The sequence below is a fragment of the Silurus meridionalis genome, chromosome 3, assembly GCF_014805685.1.
Source record: "Silurus meridionalis isolate SWU-2019-XX chromosome 3, ASM1480568v1, whole genome shotgun sequence".
Lineage (NCBI taxonomy): Eukaryota > Metazoa > Chordata > Actinopteri > Siluriformes > Siluridae > Silurus > Silurus meridionalis.
Window position 1 is genome coordinate 27,549,241 of NC_060886.1, and position 21,411 is coordinate 27,570,651.

Below are 21,411 nucleotides of genomic sequence, written 5' to 3' on the forward strand. Positions count from 1 at the left end.
AAAGTGCTTCAAAAGAAAAGTGCTTCAAAAGAAAAGACACTACGTCTTTTCTTTTGCTCAGATATAAAAACAAAAATAAGTCCAGCGAAAAATACTTTTTTTATAATAATAAATAATAATAAACAATAAATGTGTGTTGTTTTAAAGGATTTTAATTTCGCCTCTTTTTCATAATATTTATTAAGTTATATTTTTAATGTAAATGGAGAAACGTGCACTGCATTAATTGGAACTGAAAGCATAGGATTGGGTGTGAAATGCACCACCTGCCACTGTAAAGAGACAATCAATAACACTGTGCAGATCTATTATGTATTTTATTAATTCAAGTACAAACATTTACAATGCTATAGAAAGTTATCTGTTAAACATTATTTAATGTGATACAATTTCTTGGTTTTGTTTGAGAACAGAGTTGGCTGATCTGCCCAAGGAACTTGGTGACGGCTGGAGGAATGGGCTTTGTGAGGTTTTGCTTCCACGATTCCAAAGACTTCAGAGCGACTTTGGGGTTGCTGGGTGCCAGATCATGAGTGGCATAAACCACAGCGAGCTGCACCTCCCACGGCAAATCTGCACACAAAATCCATCATAAAATTAGGACATGCTGAAGCACTTTCCTGTTGATAGAGAACTAAAAATCTGAGAATAAAGATAAGGATTAATAAAGGACTTGTTTATTTGATCCTTTAGTGATACCATTTTGTCTCCTGAACTTAGTGATGCGTTTTGCCAGATCCTCGACTGATGCTGCCACGTTCTCCCTAAGGGCTTTTTGGCCAAGTTGCCCTGTTTGTGATGCCAAAAAACATAAGTGAAAAACAGAAGAATCCAGAAATAATGTGAGATAATGCTCTAAAACAGGATTTACAGTAAACTTACCAAGTAGCCTGAAAATTGCTGCTACAGAGACGTTTCTGAAATTTGTTTCCTCTGTTTGTGTTTGTTTCAGCCAAGTATTCAAGATGAGCCAAACATCCTTTCTAATAAATGAAATATTTGACATATTAGTGTTTTTGTGGCAGTAATAGAATGGCCAACATTCTTGTACCATCAATTGTAAGTTTATGCAACAAGAATGGAAAATGTGCAGTATTTGGGACACACACTGTCTCATATGAGTCTCACATTTGCCGGTTTGCAATCTATTAAATGTTTTAAAAAACTAGAAAGATGAGAATTAAACACGTTGAAGCAGTTTCACATTCAGTACCGTATAACATGGGAGACGGTCCAAATCCAGCCCAGTTGTGCACAGAGAAGGTCCAGGCTGAATACGTAGTCCCAGGCAGCAGGACAGAGATCATCACCATACCAACTGCTCTTCTGGAATGTCAGACTTTTGTCTTTCAGAAGAGCTTTCAGTGTGCTGGTGATGGTTCTGTAGATGTTTCCTGGAGGCTCCTGGCAGAAAATACATATTTTCTTTAAAAAACAGATCAATGAAACAATGTTTACAATAATATGATCATAACTGAAAGGTCAGAATCCAATCACAAGTGCAGATGATTGAAATACTGAGGTAGAGCTGTAACTGTGCATTCTGCTCTTTTTATAACCTCCATTTAGTACTAAACGTTACTAAAGGGTTTATGTATCAGACAGTAGCAGGGGTAAATAATGCTCTAGAATAGTACATGAGTATGTAATTTAAGACAAAGTTAGTTTGTTTATTCAGTATTCAGCACAGTGTCACATGGTTCTATATCACTTCCTTTATTAGTATATTATGAAACAAAGATTTATTAACTTGCATGTTTATTGCACTGATCTGATCATTATTGTCATAAACAGTGTCATTAAACGCTGGAGTTAAGTGCAGTTTCTTTGCTGCTGGTTATCAGCGTTTACTCACACTAATAATAAAAGACTAAAATAGTGATGTCCTGTAACACTTTTTGCTTGAATGTTATAATACTTAAATAAATACTTATTGATTTAATTCAACATGAATTTATAATGAATTTGCTTCATAGATCACATGGACATTGGAAATTAAAAGTAGATTAAGAATGCTGTAAAACACATGAAAGGTCCAGGTGAAAAACGATGTTTAATGACAGTTCTGGTGACTGTTGTGATGAGAATCAGCTACTTACCGTATCCCAGTGCAGATATTTGCTGAGCAAGTAATAAATCTTTCCGTATGCCTTCATTTTGCACACGATGTGAATGGCTCTGCATAAAGGGCTGTTTTGGGAGAAAACACTTGGCCATGCTGTCACCATGACCATTATCAGTTTTGGGGCTTCAGAAAAGTCTGCAAAGGAAACAAAATGATACCACAGATTTAAAATACACTGTATAGGAAGAAATACAAAACCAAAAACAGAACACAATTGGCTTCTCTGTATCACTGTCCAGATTATTTTTAGTAAATATATAATGAAATATCAATATAATCTCACCTTCTTTAAGAAATCTGTAGGCGAGGGCATGTGCTTTATGAGAGTCTTCCTTTCTTTTGACACAATCCCACATAAACCCTACAGAGAGACTGCAGGAGTTCATGTCCCATAGACTCTTTCTCCGCCTTGATCTTGTCCAAAACCACTTTCAGAAATGTTTCCGTTAATAACTAAATGAGACGGAAGAAAAAGATCAACCAACATCCAACTAAATCAAACATGTATTCAAGTCATGTATTTAATACAAATATTAGGGAGTTAAGACTTGACTGTAGATTAGGTTTAGGAAAACTACTAGACTTTGCATAAACCAAAACCTGGAGTAAACATTTTACATGACAAAAAATAACTACTGTTTAATTTCAGAACATCAGGACCAGTGAATTATGGATTGACTATTAAAAATGAGAAAACTCAAATCCACAGCTAAAGAATTGAATGCACATTGAATGCAATAAAACAGAAGATAATCACTGACCTCGTTTACACAAAACCTGGAAATGACAGATTTTTCTTCATCTGTCAAAGAAGGAAGTTGACAGTTTCCTTTAAGTAGTGCATCAATCCGGTTTGGAGATAAAACATCACAGGAATCCTGCAGTGTTTCTAATGCACTAGTGATGAGGGATTGTGTTGTGTGTTTGTGAGGTGCAGCATCAAATCGAGGCGTTTTAGCAGCACTGGGTGGTGGCATGTCTGATGCAGCTCTCTTTGCTCTCAGGTTTGTCTGGGTTTGATTTCCTGGGAGAGGAGATTTCACATCTGACACACAAGAACACACACACACACACACACACACACACACACACACACACACACACAAACATTAATTGTACTATTCTATACAATACAATGACCAGAATAAATACTTCATTCTGTTGGATGAAGGAAATTGTGAGCATATTAAGATACTAATATTATTATGTTTGGAAGATAATTTTAACAAAGAAATCTTAAAATCTTATTTTTTTTTCACATTCATGATATTTTCTCCATATTGTTAAATTCTGTAAAATACTTTTCCTTTACTTGCAGTATTTTATAACTGTCAGGTCTCTGTTTACCAGACTCAAACTCCTGACTGTTACACATTTAAGTTCATTAGAATGTTTGCATTGGCGACTCTTTCTGCATTTAACAAACAAAAAAAAAATCTGGCCTTGTTGTTCCAATACTTTTGGAGAAGAATGTACATGCTTTTACACACTGAAGGCAGAACTATCAAAACTAAACACACCTTTAAGTTCCAGAAGCTGGTTTTCAACACTGGCCCTTCTGTGGAAAAGAAAAGGAAACATTTAGATAGAACTTTAACTCCAATACATATATATATATATATATATATATATATATATATATATATATATATATATATATATATATATATATATATATATGTTTTTATGTATTATGAAAGATTATTACATACAATATTCAAAAGGAATTGCAAAATGCAATTGTGTTTTCTATATATGCACACATAAATTGTGATATAATCCAAAACAATTGCAAATCTTACATTACTGTTTGCTTTGTCACAAGTGAATGCAGTGAATCTTATATTTCAAATGGAAAAGTCTATTTGCAACTGTATTTCACGTTGTATGAGTTATGACCATGTCACATTGAAATACAATATTAATTACCACGTTTGGGTTTTCACTTTCTCTGGGTCATGTATGTTGCCTGGCAAAACTCTAATGGAAATACAATTCCTTTGCATTTCAATTTCCACAGCTGTGCACTGAAAGTTGTCAATCAAATTTTAGGGGCGGGACTATATTATTAGGCATGTAAGTATTGGGAAGTGATGTCACTCACAGTCGATGGCCAAGAGAAGAAATGCCAGTAAAAAACTTGATGGTTCAGGTTCTCTACTTACATATGAACTATTCAAAACCAAACATGAATTTCCTATTTTGTTTAGAGAATACAAATCAGTGATCAATGATATCCCAAGTGGCTTGTTACAACTTTATAAATCTCATCTTGGTGTGTGTGATATAGTAACTACGTACAACAAACCAACCACAGGTGCCGTTTACCTGTAACAAGTAAACACATACTCCAAACAATTCATAACCTAAACAAGAACGTACAAAAAAGTTTTTTTGGGTTTAAATAATTGATAACATAAACTGGATAAAAACATGGCTCATTTCATACAAATATCCTATTCCAAACAAACAGTTCAGTTTAAAATATTACACTGTATTTATCCTGTTAATTCCATATTTGTGAAAATTATGAACATTGCGGTTCTTTGTAAATTTTGCAACCAACAGAAAAAATGTATTCATTTTTTTTTTTACTTGTGATGTGGTACTTGAAAATTACATTTAAAATTTTATTCATAATTCATAATGTTAAAATTACCAAGTTTTATATTCACAATTGTAAATTTTCTAAATCACTTCCTAAAATATTGCCTATCCTCTGTGAAATACAAAACCTTTTGAACAAGTTTGATCTAATAGAAAAACACAAATCTTCTGTTATTGTCTCGACACTCAGATCTAATCAATGATACATTGTGGTGTTTTTTCGAATTAGTTAGGGGTTTTTTCCCTTCTTTTATTGATTTATTTGTCTGTTGGTTTGTCTAGTGTTATTTAATTACTTATATTTTGTTGTTTGCTTATACTGTATATCTTTTACTTATTTTTTGTTCTGTTAACTGTGGATAGTTAATTGTATAATTCAGTTTGTGTAACTTGTACATTGTATTGTTATTCTTTAAAAAAAAAAAAAAATGCCAGTAACAGACGCTTTTGCTGAATGTTGTAAACAGTGGAGATAGTCTGTGAAATTGAGGGGGACATTATGACGCTCGCACAGCAAGTTGATGACAGTTCATACTACATGGTTTTAAGTTAAATACAGTTTTCATAAACAGAATGTATAAATGTGTGCATTTACTTTTGCATTACTGTAGGTCTTTTCCTGTTTATCCTTTTGGGAATTTGCTGAATCTGTGAAAAGAGAGAACAGCTTTGATTACAAATCATTCAATAATATATTTTTTAAAATCTTAACAATAAGTGTTTTCTCCTTTTTTCAGATTATGCTCAAGGTGATTATTGTCCTCTGGGCAGGAAAATAAAGATTATTTGTCTACACAGTTCCATGACAAAGGGGGCGTGGCTTTGGGGGCGTGGCGCACGCAGTTTAGCTCCTGTGTGATGTCGGGATTTTGCCGGTTCGGTCTTTATGCTCTTTTACTCACTGGACTGATGCTTTTACTTACAGCCACTAAAGGTAATTTGAATTAGTAATGATCATGTTTATGTGACGTTAAGATTTAGGAAGTTTACTGAAGCTGAACTACTTTAATGCTAGCTAGAGCTTCCCGGATGTTCTGTGTAAGCACGTGACTAGCGCGTGACTAATGATGAATCCTCGAACATTAATGAAATCAAATAAGCTGAAGATCAGATTCGTGAACGTGTATCATTGTAGGAATAGATCCAAAACGTGTTTTGAGGTAAATACCGCTGGTGTGTTGACACTTTAGAAGATGAAATTGATCGCGGTTAGTTGCGTGGTGGAGAAGTTTGACACTTAATAGAAGGTAGTCTGTGGGCTGCTGCTCCGCGTTCTGGGTTTTTAACAATACGGTGACGTCACAGAGACGCCAAAACTCATTGTGTCACTTGTTACTTACTCAGTATGTACAGTTATATGAGAAGTTGACTGTAACAATGAGTATGTACAGTTACATGTGCAGTATATTGTAACACTGAGTATGTACACTTGCATTAGCTGTATACTGTAACACTGAGTATGCACAGTTAGAAGAGCAGTAGACTATAACACTCAGTATGTACAATTACATGAGCAGTAGACTGTAACATGGAGTATATAAAGTTAAACGTGTAGTCGATTAAACACTGAGTATGTAGAGTTAAATGAGCACTAGACTGTAACACTGAGTATGTAGAGTTAAATGAGCAGTGAGTAGACTGTAACACTAAATATGTACAGTTGTATTAGCAGTGGACTGTAACACTGCATATGTACAGCTATAGTTGCAGTAGACTATAACACAGAGTATGTACTTTTCCTTGAGCAAAAGACTGTAACACTGAGTATGTACAGTTACATGGACAGTAGACTGTAACACTGAGTATTTAAAGTTCCTTGATCATCAGACTATAATACTGAGTAGTATGTACAGTTTGATATGCATTAGATCATAACACTGAGTATGTACAGTTTAATGAGCAGTAGACTGTAACACTAAGTATGTACACTTGCCTGTTGTTTTTTTCCTGTTGCTCGTGTTCTTGATGTCGCTGCCCAGGTACCTGATCCTGATAATGAACAAAGTCTGCTGAGATGTTGTTCTCCATGCTGGAACGAACGACTTCAGTTTGAGGCAAATGGAGATCCTGTAGAGGGACTTTTCCTTATTCTGGTTGAGACAGTATGTAGCACATCACCCAAGATGAGGATCATAGTCATGGACCGCTTCCCACATAACTGAGAGAAATTGAGCTGTTCAGTAGACTTTTTGCTTTAAATGAATAGCTACAGTCATGGTGTCGAGAACACAAACAACCCTTTGTTGATATCTGGATTTTTTTCTGTGAGTGTCCTTGGTTTTACCTCCCTGATTCTTTTTTGCTGCTTCCCCAGCAGAATTTTAGTGGGATTCCAATCAGACAACATCTTCAGGACGCTGCACTCCGTCTGACTGGTAAGACATTATGCAATTCACAATGACGATAGCTGTTGTACAACAAACCAAACAGTTACAAGTACACATATAGCTAATTTTATAGAAAGTTTATTTAAATATCAAGGAATAAATACACTACAAGATCCCCATCAGACTGTAGCAAACGTTTAAAGCACCCTTCTTCATGTTATTCAAGGATTAGGATTCAGGTTTAAATCATTGCTTAAATCAAGTGCTTATTCTTAATGCTGTACCTTTAGACATAGATTAAAAACCCCTACTATCTCTCGCTCTGGCCACTGTGTATACAGTAGACCCCCAGGGCTCCACATTGATTTTCTTCAAGATTTTGCTAATTTTCTTTCAGACCTCTTGGTCAATTTTGATAAAGTGCTGCTTGTAGAAGATTTGTATTATTCATGTAGATCAGGGGTGGCCAAACAGTCAGAGACCGAGAGCCACATTTTTTACTGTGTTACCGCAAAGAGCCACATCATACACATGGGCACACATGAACATCACCCATCCCTTCCTCTAACACACACACACACACCTCTGCTCAGCCAGATTTATTCTAAATGTCACACACCAACATAATGACAGAAATTGACTCCTACAGTTCTAAGACCACAGGACAGTCATTTTCAACAATGAACAGTGTGTGCACTGTCTCACACACACAAACTCTCAGTTTAACCAAGTCCACAAACAAAAATATAATAATTTACAATAGCGTTTTTCTTTTACTGTGCATGTTACTTAGTGGGACTTTTGGCATTCCTTGCCTTGAACAATCCCCTTCAAATCTGCCTCGTATTCCGTTGTTGCCACTCGAAGCAATTCTTTCACATGGGTGTCAGTCAGACCAGATCGATGCTTTGATTTCACATGTTTCAGGGTAGAAAACAGACTTTGTTTGCGTTTTTTTTTATGTGCGTGTTCACTTCGCTTGTGTTCAATACGGTATTTTCGTCAAATGAGATGAAAATTAATTCGCGTGAGATGAAAATACCGCAAATTTTCCCAGTAGGGGCAAGATTATTTAAGTCTTAAAAATACCGTATTGTACTCAAGCAAAGCGAACACGCACATAAAAAAAAACACAAACACAAACTTTGATATGAACCAGCCAAAGAGCCGCATGCGGCTCGTGAGCCACGAGTTGGCCACCCCTGATGTAGATGATATGAATGATGCCCTAGGAATATCATTTGCAGACTTACTAAACTTAAACTAACCTAGTTAAATAACTAGACCGATTCATCTTTTTAATCACACGCTAGACTTAATAATATCCCACAGAGCACACTAGTTACAGTTACTAGTTTCTTCATTCAAAAAGTAACTCAATTACTTTGTTGATTATTTACAAAAAAAAGTAATGCGTTACTGTTAAAAGTAACTTTTTAGTTACTTTTTTAAAGAACGTTCTTTAATGTTCCTTTTAATGCCCTTGTATGCGTTATGGTCTACAAACACAAAACTGATTAAACACAAAGTAATTTTCTACATTTAGTGAGCTATAAATTAATTATAAATATCTTAATAAAGAATAATAGATTGTATTTGTCTTTTTGTTCCATTTTTAGTCAAATATTCAAAGAAACTAGTTAACACAAAAACAGCGCTAGCAAACCCGGCTAGCATGAAGCTAATGATGATGTTTCCTACACCATTAGCCGAAAGGTCCATTTCTGTTTACTGCAACATTTCTGGAAATATTATCGCTCTTTTATTTTTTTTATTTTTTAGTCAAATTTATCAGCTTTTTTCCTGCAAGTCCATAAATGTAATGTTAATGATCAGGATTAGACAATAAATGAGGAACAGATCGCTTTTCTCCTCTTCAATCCGGTCCCGATGGTCCTGATCGCCTTTCCACCTGTTTGATGGGTGATTTGTTTCTCTATCATAATAATAATAATAATAATAATTATTATTATTGTTATTATTATTATTATTATTATTATTATTATGATAGAGAAACAAATCCCAATTTAATCCCAATTAATTGGATAAACAACAAAGTTTTATAATGAGATGTTTTGCTTATTATAACTGTATAAAACGCTAATTCAGGGTATTTATGTATAAAAATGAACTTTTAACAAATGCAAAAATCACATATTAAGTTTAACAATTAACAATCTTTAATTTAGACATATTAAAGTTTATAGTAGCTGCTTGTTGACGAGTGCATGTGGGATTTCACCTTGAACACATTCACTCATGTTGAATTTCTTCTTTCTGTAAAAAACACTAAACAAAAAACATTTTTGTGTAAATCAATATTTGTATTGTATTTTACTAAGTTGACAAACTTAGTAAATAAGTTGACATGCTAAGTTGACAAACACTTAAAAAATCTATATAAAATATTATACAACATTTTTTATGATATAAACATCTAGAATATATAATGAATTACATTTTGTATAATAATGAAATGATATTTGCATAAATTAAATATACAAACATTGGAAACAGGCATTTGAACGCAGTAAAGCCGCAGTAAATCACGTTTGAGAACAGATAAGTTAACAGATTTAATGAAAAAAAAAGGAAAACATGCATTGGTGTACAAATGCTGTTATTTGCTGCTTTTAGATTTAGTGTTTGTTTGCACAGTTTTAATTGAATCATCACGATGTCCAGTGCGACTGTCCAGAAGTTACAAACAAACAGTGTAGTAGTAGAATATAGTAGACCCTTTAGACCAAACTTTTTTTTTTACTAAAGTCCTGTATTAGATCTGATAGATATGAATTGTGTGTTGACATGACGTCTCTCCTGAAGGTTGTCGGTTACAAGACGGAGACAAAAAGTTATGGACGGCAAACTTTTTAACAGCTATAAAGTGTAATCTATTAATATAAAGTGTGGGTTTGGTCATATGAGGGGATTTCAGTCAGCATCAGGGGGTAATTTTGCTGATGTCGGCATAAAGACTAACAGCAGTGTGTAAGAGCAGTGTCTCTGTTGTGTTACAGATCTATCAACACTTTAATCTCGTAAGGAGCGCGAGACTGAGAGGAACCACCACATCCAGGTCTTCACCAACAAGCAGAAGACCTTACTGAGATGAGAACACCAGGATAACCCTGTCCATCATAACGTGCAGAGGATGGAGAATGTGCAGGTGAAGACTGTACCCTAAACATCTACCACCCCGTGCTGTCCACATTGAAATGATTTGATGCTGAAGTTCAATATTGCAGTTAAATGGGTTACTGGCTGAAAAGGTTTAAGAACCTCCTCTAGCTGGTTCCCTCAAGAGCCTCCTGCTAGCAGTGATGATGATCTGATAAAAACAAAATTAACTGAATTGTTAACAGCTGTGTGTGTGTGTGTGTGTGTGTGTGTGTGTGTGTTACAGACTCGGAATATGACTCCCTCTTTCACACCAAGCCAGAAGGTAGAGCCAAATAAAGAAAATACCCCAGCAGTAGACACAGTTCCACAGCTCCACCTCAAGTTCCAGCTGTAGAACAGAGTCCAGCTCCACCTCAATTTCCAGCTGAAGAACAGAGTCCAGCTCCACCTCAAGTTCCAGCTGTGCAGGATGTATCCATGGCTGCAGCACCTCAGAAGCGCTTAACCATTAACATGTTGGAGTCTGCAGATTTTGAAATGCAGATCCAGATGGCACGTAAGTGTTTTACACACACACACACACACACACACACACACACACACACACACGCTCTCTCTCTCTCTCTCTCTCTGCAGATGATCACCTGTTGCCTCTGGTAGAGAAAATCCACCCAGCTAAAGCGAATGATTTGTAATAAGTGGTTGTAGTAACGAGTGTATTAATATGTTAAATAATATTATATTAAAATGATGATTTGGTTTTGGTCATGTGGAAACAAAACCCCACCCACAAATTCCTCATTTACATCTATTCATAATCACACACATCACTCCTCTATTCACTTTTTATATGCATGTGACACATGGGATAGAAGTGTATATGTGTGTGTTTGTGTGCAGGCGGATGAAATGAACATAATCTTAAAAAAAACAGGAGAAGCAGGAGTCAAGTCGGTGAGTATCCACACACGCACACACACACACACACACACACACACACACACACACACACACACACACACACACATATATATATATATATATATATATATATATATATATATATATATATATATATATATATATGATGTGTAGACTAAAACCCCTCTGCATTTTTCTTTCAGGAAACATCAATGTTTTTCGGCGCAAAGAAAAAGAGAAAGAACAAGAAGAAGAAGGGGAAAAAATTACAATAATAAAAATAATTATACATCATTATTTCTTATAATTCTTTCTTTATAAATAATAATAAAATAATATAAATATGATATTAATCTCGCATGTTATTTTTTATGTTTATATATTCATTTATTTTTTTTATTAATGATTATTTATTATATACAAACATTTGTAAAGACAATCTACACCCTGAAGGCTTAAGCAGATCAGCTTTCTCTGTTTGCACAAAGACAAATAAATTGATTACATTAAATACTGTTTAATTGTCAGGGATCCCCCTGCCACACCTCCCTCAGCCGCTGTCAGGGATTTACCCTGCCACGCCCCCCTCGGTAGCAGTCACACCACCTCATTATCCCGTGCCTGCCTTGACGACCGACAGCTGTGGCTCATCTCGGGTTAGACTATATAAACTCATGTTCTCGAGTCACAGGCTGTCGGTTCTTGAATGTCATGCTGGTGCTTCCCGTGGCTGCTCGACCGCCAGCATTCCCCGCTGGTTCAGTGTCAGAACTCCGTTACATGTTGGACTCCTCTTTGCCGTTGGAGGTTTGCTTTCGTTTTGCTTTCCGTTGGCCAGTGACTTTCATTGTGGATTACTCGTCTCGAGCGGATATCTTTATTTGTTTTTTGAGTTATTTCCGCTTCCGCTTCATCGGCCTGACATTAATAGATTAAATTTGATATTTTTTGTACATAAATTAATAAAATACATAATAGAACTGCACAGTGTTATTCATTGTCTCTTTACAGTGGCGAGTCGTGCATTTCACACCCAATCATCTGCCTTCAGTCCCAATCATCCCCTTAATAACATCAATATGATGCCACAGCTGTAAAAACCATCATTATACAGCATATGATAGATTGCAGTAGAACAGAGCGCATACAGATTCTTGTGCATTTTTCTTACATTACAGTTTTAAAGGTTGACCGTTATATAATGTCCTTTATACTAAAAAAACTTTCAAAATGAACGCGTTAATGATAAATGTATTTTTACAGCACAAATTTTTATTAATGTGCAATTAATGCAGCATGCATTTCTCCATTATAATTACATATATAAATATTATTAAAAAAGTAGTGAAATTAAAAACCTTTTAAAGCAACACACATTTATTTATGACATCCTTTCTTTTTTTTAGATATTGTTAGATTTTTATCATGCCCGAACAAAAACTCAATTCTTGGAGAGGTTTTCCATACGATCTACGATGCCTGTGGTGAGGCCCATCTTAATACTAACAGATATGAAAAAATGTAAAAATAATTTTTCATCACTAAACAAGGACCAACACAGCCCTTTACTCAGCAAGCCCTTTGCTCAGCAAGTATCTTCTTTGGGATGAGGTAAGGAGCTGATTCTCTTTTCATCTTATTTTAATCATCAAACTTAGTATTAATCTACTTTTAATTTCCAAGTGTCAGTGTAATCTAGGAAACCTCTCCAGGAAACAACCTCTATACCAGCACACTGAAGGCTCTTCTCAAAGACAACAGTCTGACATTCGAGAAGAACATCTGGTATGGTGATGATGTTCTGCTTCCTTTGACTACATCTTAAGTCTGGACCTTCTTTGTGCACATCTGGGCTAGATTTGTACTCTGACTAATTTTATAATGTACTGACTGCAAAACGTCTTCAATGTATTTAATTCTCTTTAATGTTTTTATTTTTAGCTATCTAGATTTTTTCTTTTCTCCATTACGCCACAGGCAATAATCTCTGGATATAATCTCTTTTCAGCTGGCAAAACTACTGGGAAGAGACGGCTTTAATGATATGACTCCTGAGGACGTTAATGACCTCATCAATGCCCACTCACAGCCGTTGACTGACGAAGACCTGATAGAGATGACAATGTCAGCAAGCGAAGAAGAGGAACAAGAGGAGTAGGAGTTAAAGAAGAGGAGGTTGGCCTAACACCTCACAACCCTTGTCAGACTGTCCAAAGAACTTCAGCAACTTACTCAAAAATGTGACCCCCATATGTTTGTTGCAGTTCTCAAATGCAATCGAGGGTAACATGTCTGCTTATAAAAACCTTCTCACCCAGAAGAAAAAGCAGCACCAGCAACTCCCTATAACTGTGTTCATCACTCGAAAGAAGACACCAGTTACACCTACGCCTTTAGCAACAACAGAAGTTATGGACGAGGGCGAAGATACTGCAGCACCTGATGAGGAGCTGTAATGCTCTTCTTGGGTACGCAGTACATTCATTTAATCTTCATCATCATCACCTTCATCATTATTAGTACTGCACACTTAATTCATCATCTTCATTGTTTAAGTTTTATCTTCACTGGTGAATACCCATATAGAAGTTTTATTTAAAATGTATGTAGTTTTGAGAATATTGAAGGTTTAAAAAGCAGAGGAAAGGTTCATAAGAGTGTTGATGTGGTTTATAAATCCTTAAGATATACAGGAATTCTGCATACTGTATACATATTAGGTTGCCACTTCACGTTCTTTCACCTATCGTGGGGGTTACGTTCCAGACCCCCGATAGGCGAAAGAACGTGAAGTGGCAACCTAATATGTATACAGAGGAATTACTGTATATCTAAATCTTTTATTTACTAGAGAGGACCTTTGGCTGATTCTGAACTTGGCTGTTGCAAACAAGAACAGAGCAAACACAGTACTGAGACGTCTTTGTAGCAGCAGTTTTCAGGCTACTTGGTATGTTTACTGTAAATCCTGATATTGAGCATCTTCTCACATTATTTGTGGATTGTTCAGTTTTACTACTCATGTTCTTTGTCCATCTGAAACAGGACGACTTGCCCAACAAGGGCTTAAGGAGAACCTCCCAGTGTCAGTCCAAAATCTGACAAAAAGCATAGTTGTGTTTGGAAAAGAGAAACTCCGGAAAGATATCATTAAATCTTTATTCTCTGGTTTTTAGTTCTCTATCAACAGGAAAGTGCTTCAGATTTGCCGTGGGAGCTGCAGCTTGCAGTGGTCATGGTGGCAAGACATCACAAAGCTCATTCTTCCAGCCGTCACAAGCGCCTTTAGACTCTCTTTATGAATAATTTAATAGATTACTTTTATAGTGATTTACATCTAAACATTAGACTCCATGATGGAGTCATCAGACAGTTTGGATCAGGACCAGTAAAACCCATCACAGTGAGCACTGGGGCCTCAGGGCCGTATCCTCAGTCACCAGCTGTTCACACTGTGATTCATAACTGTGCTGCAATGCACAGCTCAAATCATCAAGTTCACCAGTCACATGACTATGGTGAGTCTCATCATCAAGAACAACAAGACGGCTTTCAGACAGGAAATGCAGTGGATAATGGAGTGTGTGATGGTTGGATGCTGGTTTGTGATGGTTGAATGCTGGTTGTGATGGTTGGACGCTGTTTTGTGATAGTTGGATGCTGGTTTGTGAATGGGAGGAGGAGCGGGAAAAGCATAGGAAGGAAAAAATGCATAAAATCGCATGGAAACTCTGGGATATTTTATGAGGGTAATATCGTCGCTACTGCTAGAGATGAATGTGGCAGTGCAGCTGTGGCTGCAGTGAAAAGCAGACTTGTTGAATTGTGTTCACTGGGTTTCCTGCTTTAGTTAACGGCATTCATTCACGCTGTATGAAATGTCTGTGATGCAGCGCTCTGTTATACTGCATATCTGTATAATTCTATAGCTGTGGCATCATAATGATGTAATTAAGAGGGGGATTGGGACTGAAGACCTGCCACTGTATAAACTATTAGAGACAACGAGTAACGCTGTGCAGATCTACTGTGTATTTTATTTCTTCATGTACAAAAATATACAATGTTATAAATGTAATCTATAAAAAAATATTCATAAAGAGATCACATTTTCAGGCTTTATGTGATGATGGAGGAAGCTGATCTAAGGCACTTGGTGAAGGCTGGGGGAACGAGCTTGAATGTGATCTTGTTCTGCTTCAGGATCAGTTGCAAAACAAAGCCCAGGTGCTCGTAAGCTCTTAGTAAACGCTTCATGGAGAAAACATGAAAAGGAAAAGCATTTAAATACATGCAAAATTATTAAATACAACATGCTCTTAAATGAAAACACACCCAAATACACAGGACCAAAAAACAGTGTAATTAAAAAAGGGGCTTCTCTGCATTGAATTGATGCTTTTTCTATAATAACTTATATAAAGTGGCAGGAAAATTCTTTGGGGATTTTAGTCACTTACTTTACAAAAACATGCTGTATGTTACCACTGAAATGTTGCAGTAGTTTTATAACGTGAACCTGGACTTTTTAACTGAAGATTAATGCGTGGAGTAGAAGAAACTAATAACACTCTGTTAGATTTTTATCATGCCCAAACGAAACTTAATTCTTGGAGAGGTTTTCCATACGACCTGCTATGCCCGTGGTGCCTTTCTGATATCAGGGAAGAAGAAATACACAGCACACAGAATGCATGTTCTTCCTCTTCTTCTCTTTATTGCAGGTAGCAGAACGTATTTATACACATACAGAGAAAAGAAACCTGACCTAGTTGTTTCCTGTTTAGACAAGAGGATATACTAGTTGGCGATGTGAGTCCAGATAAGGACTCCTGTTTACCTTACAGACTAACATCGTAAATATTCTATAGACACTGAGCAGACAAAGGAATGTGTGAAACAGTGTGAAAACCATCTTAACACTAACACACTCATAATGATAATAAGAGAAATAGGTAGAAGAAGCAGAAGAGGAGGAAGAAGAAGAAGAAGAACTGCATTAGTTATAGAAACAGTTGTCAGTCTCACACTGCCCTCTAGTGGCACTGTCAGTAATTGATTGTTGCTTATTTCTGTGTAAAGATTATTAATCATTTGTTTGTTTTATAATATGTTTATGAATTCTCTCTCTCTCTCTCTCTCTCTCTCTCTCTCTCTCTCTCAGACCAGAGTACAGATGTGTGATATTAAGGAGATGTGTGAGGATGTTATCAGTGTGTCTGGCTACAAACTACTGATGTTTCTGGGAGTGTAGATGAGAGAGCTGGTAATAAAAATTATTATTAAGTAACTGAAAATATTTTGCCATTGTTTAGTGGCTGTTCCTCTGATGTAGTGACTGGCAGTGACTCCACCATGTGCAGTAATTGGGTGGCAGTAGGTGGCGCAATAATGGCCTTGTTTATTCATGACAATAGAATTAATGATGCCAACTTTAATAAAAAATAAAAAAACAGAAAGGTGAATGAGAGAGATCTCAAAGTGAGCTACCTAGTAGCTGAACTCGTAGCCTAATCAAAAAAAGCCCCACACTGTGGCAGAGACATTAATGCTACCTGCCTGTCAACAAGATGCTCGGCCCTGACGCAGTTAAAGAAATAGCTAAAGTTCCTCTCAGATTACACAATTACCAGACGTATTGATGAAACTAAAAACAGAGAGACACTGAGAGCTGCTGAGTGTGTGTGTCTTTCCTCAATTCCTGCAGGAAATCAGTGTTGTGTTCATCTAAACAGCCCCAGATTTCACACTGAGTGACTATAAACTAACTGAGAGACTGAATTAGAAAGAAAGGAGACTAGTGGTAAATCTTTTCTATAGTTGTGAGGTGACTGATACACAAAGCCATGGAGCAGTTGGACACTGGGGAGACAATCAGATGAATAAAAGTAGAAAATGTGATAAAAACCGAAAGTTTATTGTAAGATTTGAGTTATAATTGTTCAGATGCTCAGCATAGCAGCAATGAGACAAACTTCACTTCACTACAAAAAAAATATAGAAAAAAAAGAAAACAATCCAGTGTTATTTAAACTTTACAGGCAAAAAATAAAGAAAAAAAAGAATAAGATATTTTCTGTTATTTTTTGCATTGTTTATGTCAAACATTAATCAATACATAAAAACACACAAATAAATTAATTAATTCAGGCACAGATGCAAAAATAAAATAAATAAATAAATAAAACAAATAATAAATAAATAAATAAATAAAAACACCATCAACCCATTATAGGACCTTATTGAACGCAGTTACCGACCACGTGACCACTAGGCTACGCGGCAGGCCGGGTGATGACGTCACTCAATAGGCTGCAACATACAAGTTCAATGATTGGCTGAAACTTTAAACAAACTCTGCATTGATTGGTCAGTTGACAGACATAATAGGCGTGGTCAACAAACAGCACTGCAATCCATCAACTCACTCTTGTGTGTATCTTAGCAACTGTAGTAAACAAACCAGCAGCTAATAATCACGAGGCGAAACGTTGATTCATTTTGATCGCGTTTTCATATTTTTGTATTTTTGCAGTAATGAACTGACAAATTGATTCTGTTTCTCCATGTGGTGACAGCCACTGGAACACTCCAGTAGAAAGGTGTGTGTGTGTGTGTGTGCGCGTACGCGTGCGTTGAGCACGTGGGTATCATCTTAACAAAACGTTCTCACAGTCTCTCAATCTCTCTCTCTCTCTCTCTCTCTCTCTCTCCAAAACCCAGACAAACCCTCAAACAGGAGATGCTCCCAGCGTTAACAATATTTATATTGATGTCATCACTCCTGATTATATGATATTACATGAGCAGGATACAGACCGAAGTAAGTTCCTCTTCTAAGCAGATGCTGTTACAGAACCACTGTGTATGAGTGTGTGAATGAGTGTGTAAACGAGTTTTCCGAGCGGTCACTCGGTTGATTTTTTTGCTTTGTTACACGAGCAAAAAATTGAGCTCGAGACGCTGCTGCTAGATGGCGAAGTGAAGCCAGAAAGCGACGACTGTGACGAAAATTTTGATAAGCAAAGAAGAAAAAGTAAAAAATGTAAAGTTTAGGGATATGTAGTGTACATGAGTAATAGAAAAAAACAAGTTTTGCCTCCGCCTCCGCTTATCGTCTCTACCTAACCCCCACCCCCACTCCTTCACCGGCGTTTTCGTTAGCTAAAGTCGTCTCATTTCCAGGGTAAATACACTTAATAAAACCTTATTATATCTTTACATACTCTTTCTATTATAGTTTTTATACAAGATTTGTTATTTAGAAATGTATTTTCCTAATTTAATAACATGAAACATAAAAACGGGGTGTCATTTTGAGGGTTGGAACGGATCAATGCCATTTTAAGTATTTTCAATATGGAAAACTGATTTGATGTGCGAGCAAAATGAGATACGAGCTTGTCCACGGAAGAATTAAACTCGTAGGTCAAGGTACCACTGTATTTAATTTTAGAGCATGTTGAATTTAATTACTTTTGCATGTTTTTAAATGCTTTTCCTTTTCATGTTTTCTCCATGAAGTGTTTACTAAGAGTTTATGAGCACCTGGGCTTTGTTTTGCAACTGATCCTGAAGCAGAACAAGATCACATTCAAGCTCGTTCCCTCAGCCGTCACCAAGTGCCTTAGATCAGCTTCCTCCATCATCACATAAAGCCTGAAAATGTGATCTCTTTATAAATATTTTTTTATAGATTACATTTATAACATTGTATATTTTTGTACATAAATAAAATACACAGTAGATCTGCACAGCGTTACTCATTGTCTCTAATAGTTTATACAGTGGCAGGTCTTCAGTCCCAATCCCCCTCTTAATAACATCATTATGATGCCACAGCTATAGAATTATACAGATATGCAGTATAACAGAGCGCTGCATCACAGACATTTCATACAGTGTGAATGAATGCCGTTAACTAACTAACTAGCACTGATAACATTTATCATCACCCCCTAAACTTCCAGCATCATGTTCATAACCCTATCAGAAACTCTCTTCACCTCCACTAGACTCTTACTGCACTCTTCCTTCAGAATCACCCCTACACCATTTCTCTTTCTATCCACACCATGAAAGAACAGTTTAAACCCACCTCCAGTGTTCCTGGCTTTACTCCCTTTCCACTTGGTCTCCTGACCACTAGGGCTGAGCGATATGGCCAAAAAAAATCCCAGATTTTTTCACAAAAAATCTGATTTGCGATTTAAATCGATTTTTTCCCCCTGCTTAAAATCAATCTGCATATGACAAAAAAAAAAAAAATTGGTAACTTTATTAAATAAAGTTTATTTACCCTTCTCAGATGTTCTCCTGCTTTTAGGATCATGTCTGTTTTATCCACCTGCACACAAACACACACACACACACACACACACACACACACACTTCTATCACACGTGTGTCAAATGCATATAAAGAAAGTAGAGAGTTTATCAGAAATAAAAAAGTTGAATATTATTAGAATATACATTCATCACTACAACCACTTTTTACAAATCATTTCTAAATTTAATACTACTAATTGTGTGTGTGTGTGTGTGTGTGTGTGTGTGTGTGTGTGTGTGTGTGTCAGGATCTGAAATCATGTCCACTATCTCATAGTTGTTACGCCGCACCAACTTCAGTGTAATTTTATTTGCTTCAGCAGGGTGGATATTGTCTACTAGAGGTAACTTGATCAGAGAGGAGAGAGAGAGAGAGAGAGAGAGAGAGAGAGAGATCATAAACATGTGTGAGTGTGTGTGAGTACAAAATACAGTTTTCATACCAAACAAATTGCTGGTGTTTAAAATGTAGAGCAGAAAAGGAGGAATGAAGGAGGATGGATGGATGGACGGATAAAATGTGTTGGATAAAATGACATTAGGATGGAAAGAGGAAGAAAGTGTATGAAAAGAGAGAAATAAAACGAACATTTTGGTGACTACACTGCAGTAAATTTGATTATAAAATTATTTTAAAAATGACAGACCGATAAACATATAGACAGATAGATTGATTTTGGGCCAATACGCCTCATACTGTTACATCTGCTTATCAGAATATTCTTTTTCTGCTTAATTAGTTGATGGTGCTGGAGTCAGACACACACACACAAACATGGGTTTCAGTTAATTAAAGTAAGCACTTCATTAATTTGTGTAATAAAATACTGGTAAATATTCTGTTTATGATTACACAGATAAATCATGACAGGTATGTAGACTTGAAGCATGGTGGTGGTAGTTATAGCAGTGTTCATCAGGAGGTTTGGGGAAAATGCTCAGGATTGTGGGTAAAAAATCAATTCCATTAATTTTTTTTTATTTATATAGCACTTTTAACAATGAACATTGTCTTGAGGCAGCTTAACACAGATAATGTGGTAAGAAAGAATTAATAATATTAATCTTTATGAGTGTAAATTTGTCACTAATGAACAAAGCTGGTGGCGACTGTGGCAAGAAAAAACTCCCTGAGGCATAAGGAAGAGACCTTGAGTGGAACCAGACTGAAAAGGAAACCCATCCTCGTCTGGGTGGCATCAAATGTCCATTTCTACAGATAGGCGATGCTGAGGTGCAGTGATGGTGATCAAATGCAAACTGTAGTCCTGAGTCAGTGTAGCAGACTGCTGACATCAACTACATTCCAAATCCGTCCTCAAAGCTCCTGTGTTACTCCGTCATTTCATGGATCTGCAGGCTGTTTTTGTGAAACCATCCCCAGCTGCACAGAGAGGCCTCCAGTGGAAGAGAACGCCACCCAGAGGCAGTCCGGAACAAAGTGGGCAGATCTGAGGAGTGGGATGGATAGATGGATGGAAATATATGCATACAAGAAAAAGAAAAGATTTTCCAGAAAACAGGAGGCAAGACACTGAGGTGGAGGGGCATCTTCTACATCTACGTCTACAATTATTTATTTGTTTTTGTAATACATTTAGAAAAGTGTCAACCATATTGAGGTGAATGCCAAGCGGTGTGTGATTAAGAATCTACTTTTCTTTTTTTTAGTTCTTTAGATCAACATATAAATCACTGTAATATATTATAGGGTTGTTTATCTGTTCTTATAGCTTCATTGTCAGTGATATTGTTCATCCATTTCTGATGGTTCTTTGTGTCCTTCAGCCTGCTGTCCTTCATCTTGCAGTTTGATCTCAATCATGACTCGTTTCTGTGTAACAGAATGCTGATGAACAGAGAAGCTTCATGTGTGTACATCTACATGTAGAGAAATGTATCTACCTTGATGTTATCTCTTCTCTGCATCTCCTCTCCTTCTGGTTCTGCTGGAGAATCTGCCTCAGAGCAGTTTCCA

The 21,411-nt window shown here is 36.4% G+C and overlaps 1 protein-coding gene and 1 long non-coding RNA gene across 4 annotated transcripts; one reads left to right on the forward strand and one right to left on the reverse strand.

The window, feature by feature from the left end:
• Positions 1-315: 315 nt before the first annotated feature.
• Positions 316-6,718, reverse strand: LOC124382968 (little elongation complex subunit 1-like). 2 transcript variants are annotated; one of them, XM_046845349.1, is made up of 10 exons: positions 5,901-6,718; positions 5,328-5,380; positions 3,646-3,680; positions 2,887-3,170; positions 2,409-2,578; positions 2,100-2,260; positions 1,214-1,404; positions 883-983; positions 700-789; positions 316-573 (listed from the first exon to the last, which is right to left on the reverse strand). In XM_046845349.1, exons 5-10 carry the CDS (start codon positions 2,509-2,511, stop codon positions 365-367), a joined length of 855 nt encoding a protein of 284 aa, XP_046701305.1. In that variant the 5' UTR covers positions 2,512-2,578; positions 2,887-3,170; positions 3,646-3,680; positions 5,328-5,380; positions 5,901-6,718; the 3' UTR covers positions 316-364. The 2 variants fall into 2 exon arrangements, with proteins under 2 accessions (XP_046701305.1, XP_046701304.1); XM_046845348.1 differs by having other exon boundaries at positions 3,646-3,683.
• LOC124382972 lies at positions 5,595-11,970 on the forward strand. 2 transcript variants are annotated; one of them, XR_006925150.1, is made up of 7 exons: positions 5,595-5,666; positions 6,712-6,834; positions 7,050-7,107; positions 10,080-10,228; positions 10,466-10,738; positions 11,083-11,136; positions 11,307-11,970. It is a non-coding gene; the product is annotated as an uncharacterized LOC124382972 (long non-coding RNA). The 2 variants fall into 2 exon arrangements; XR_006925151.1 differs by lacking the exon at positions 5,595-5,666 and adding an exon at positions 5,678-5,892.
• Positions 11,971-21,411: the final 9,441 nt, after the last annotated feature.

Excerpts from the sequence above, each read along its gene's own strand:
- LOC124382968 (XM_046845349.1), bottom strand. The coding sequence starts at position 2,511 with ATGAACTCCTGCAGTCTCTCTGTAGGGTTTATGTGGGATTGTGTCAAA. Across the intron at positions 790-882 it reads AGCAATTTTCAGGCTACTTG|GGCAACTTGGCCAAAAAGCC; the intron begins GTAAGTTTACTG and ends CATCACAAACAG. Across the intron at positions 574-699 it reads TAAGTTCAGGAGACAAAATG|ATTTGCCGTGGGAGGTGCAG; the intron begins GTATCACTAAAG and ends TTTTGTGTGCAG.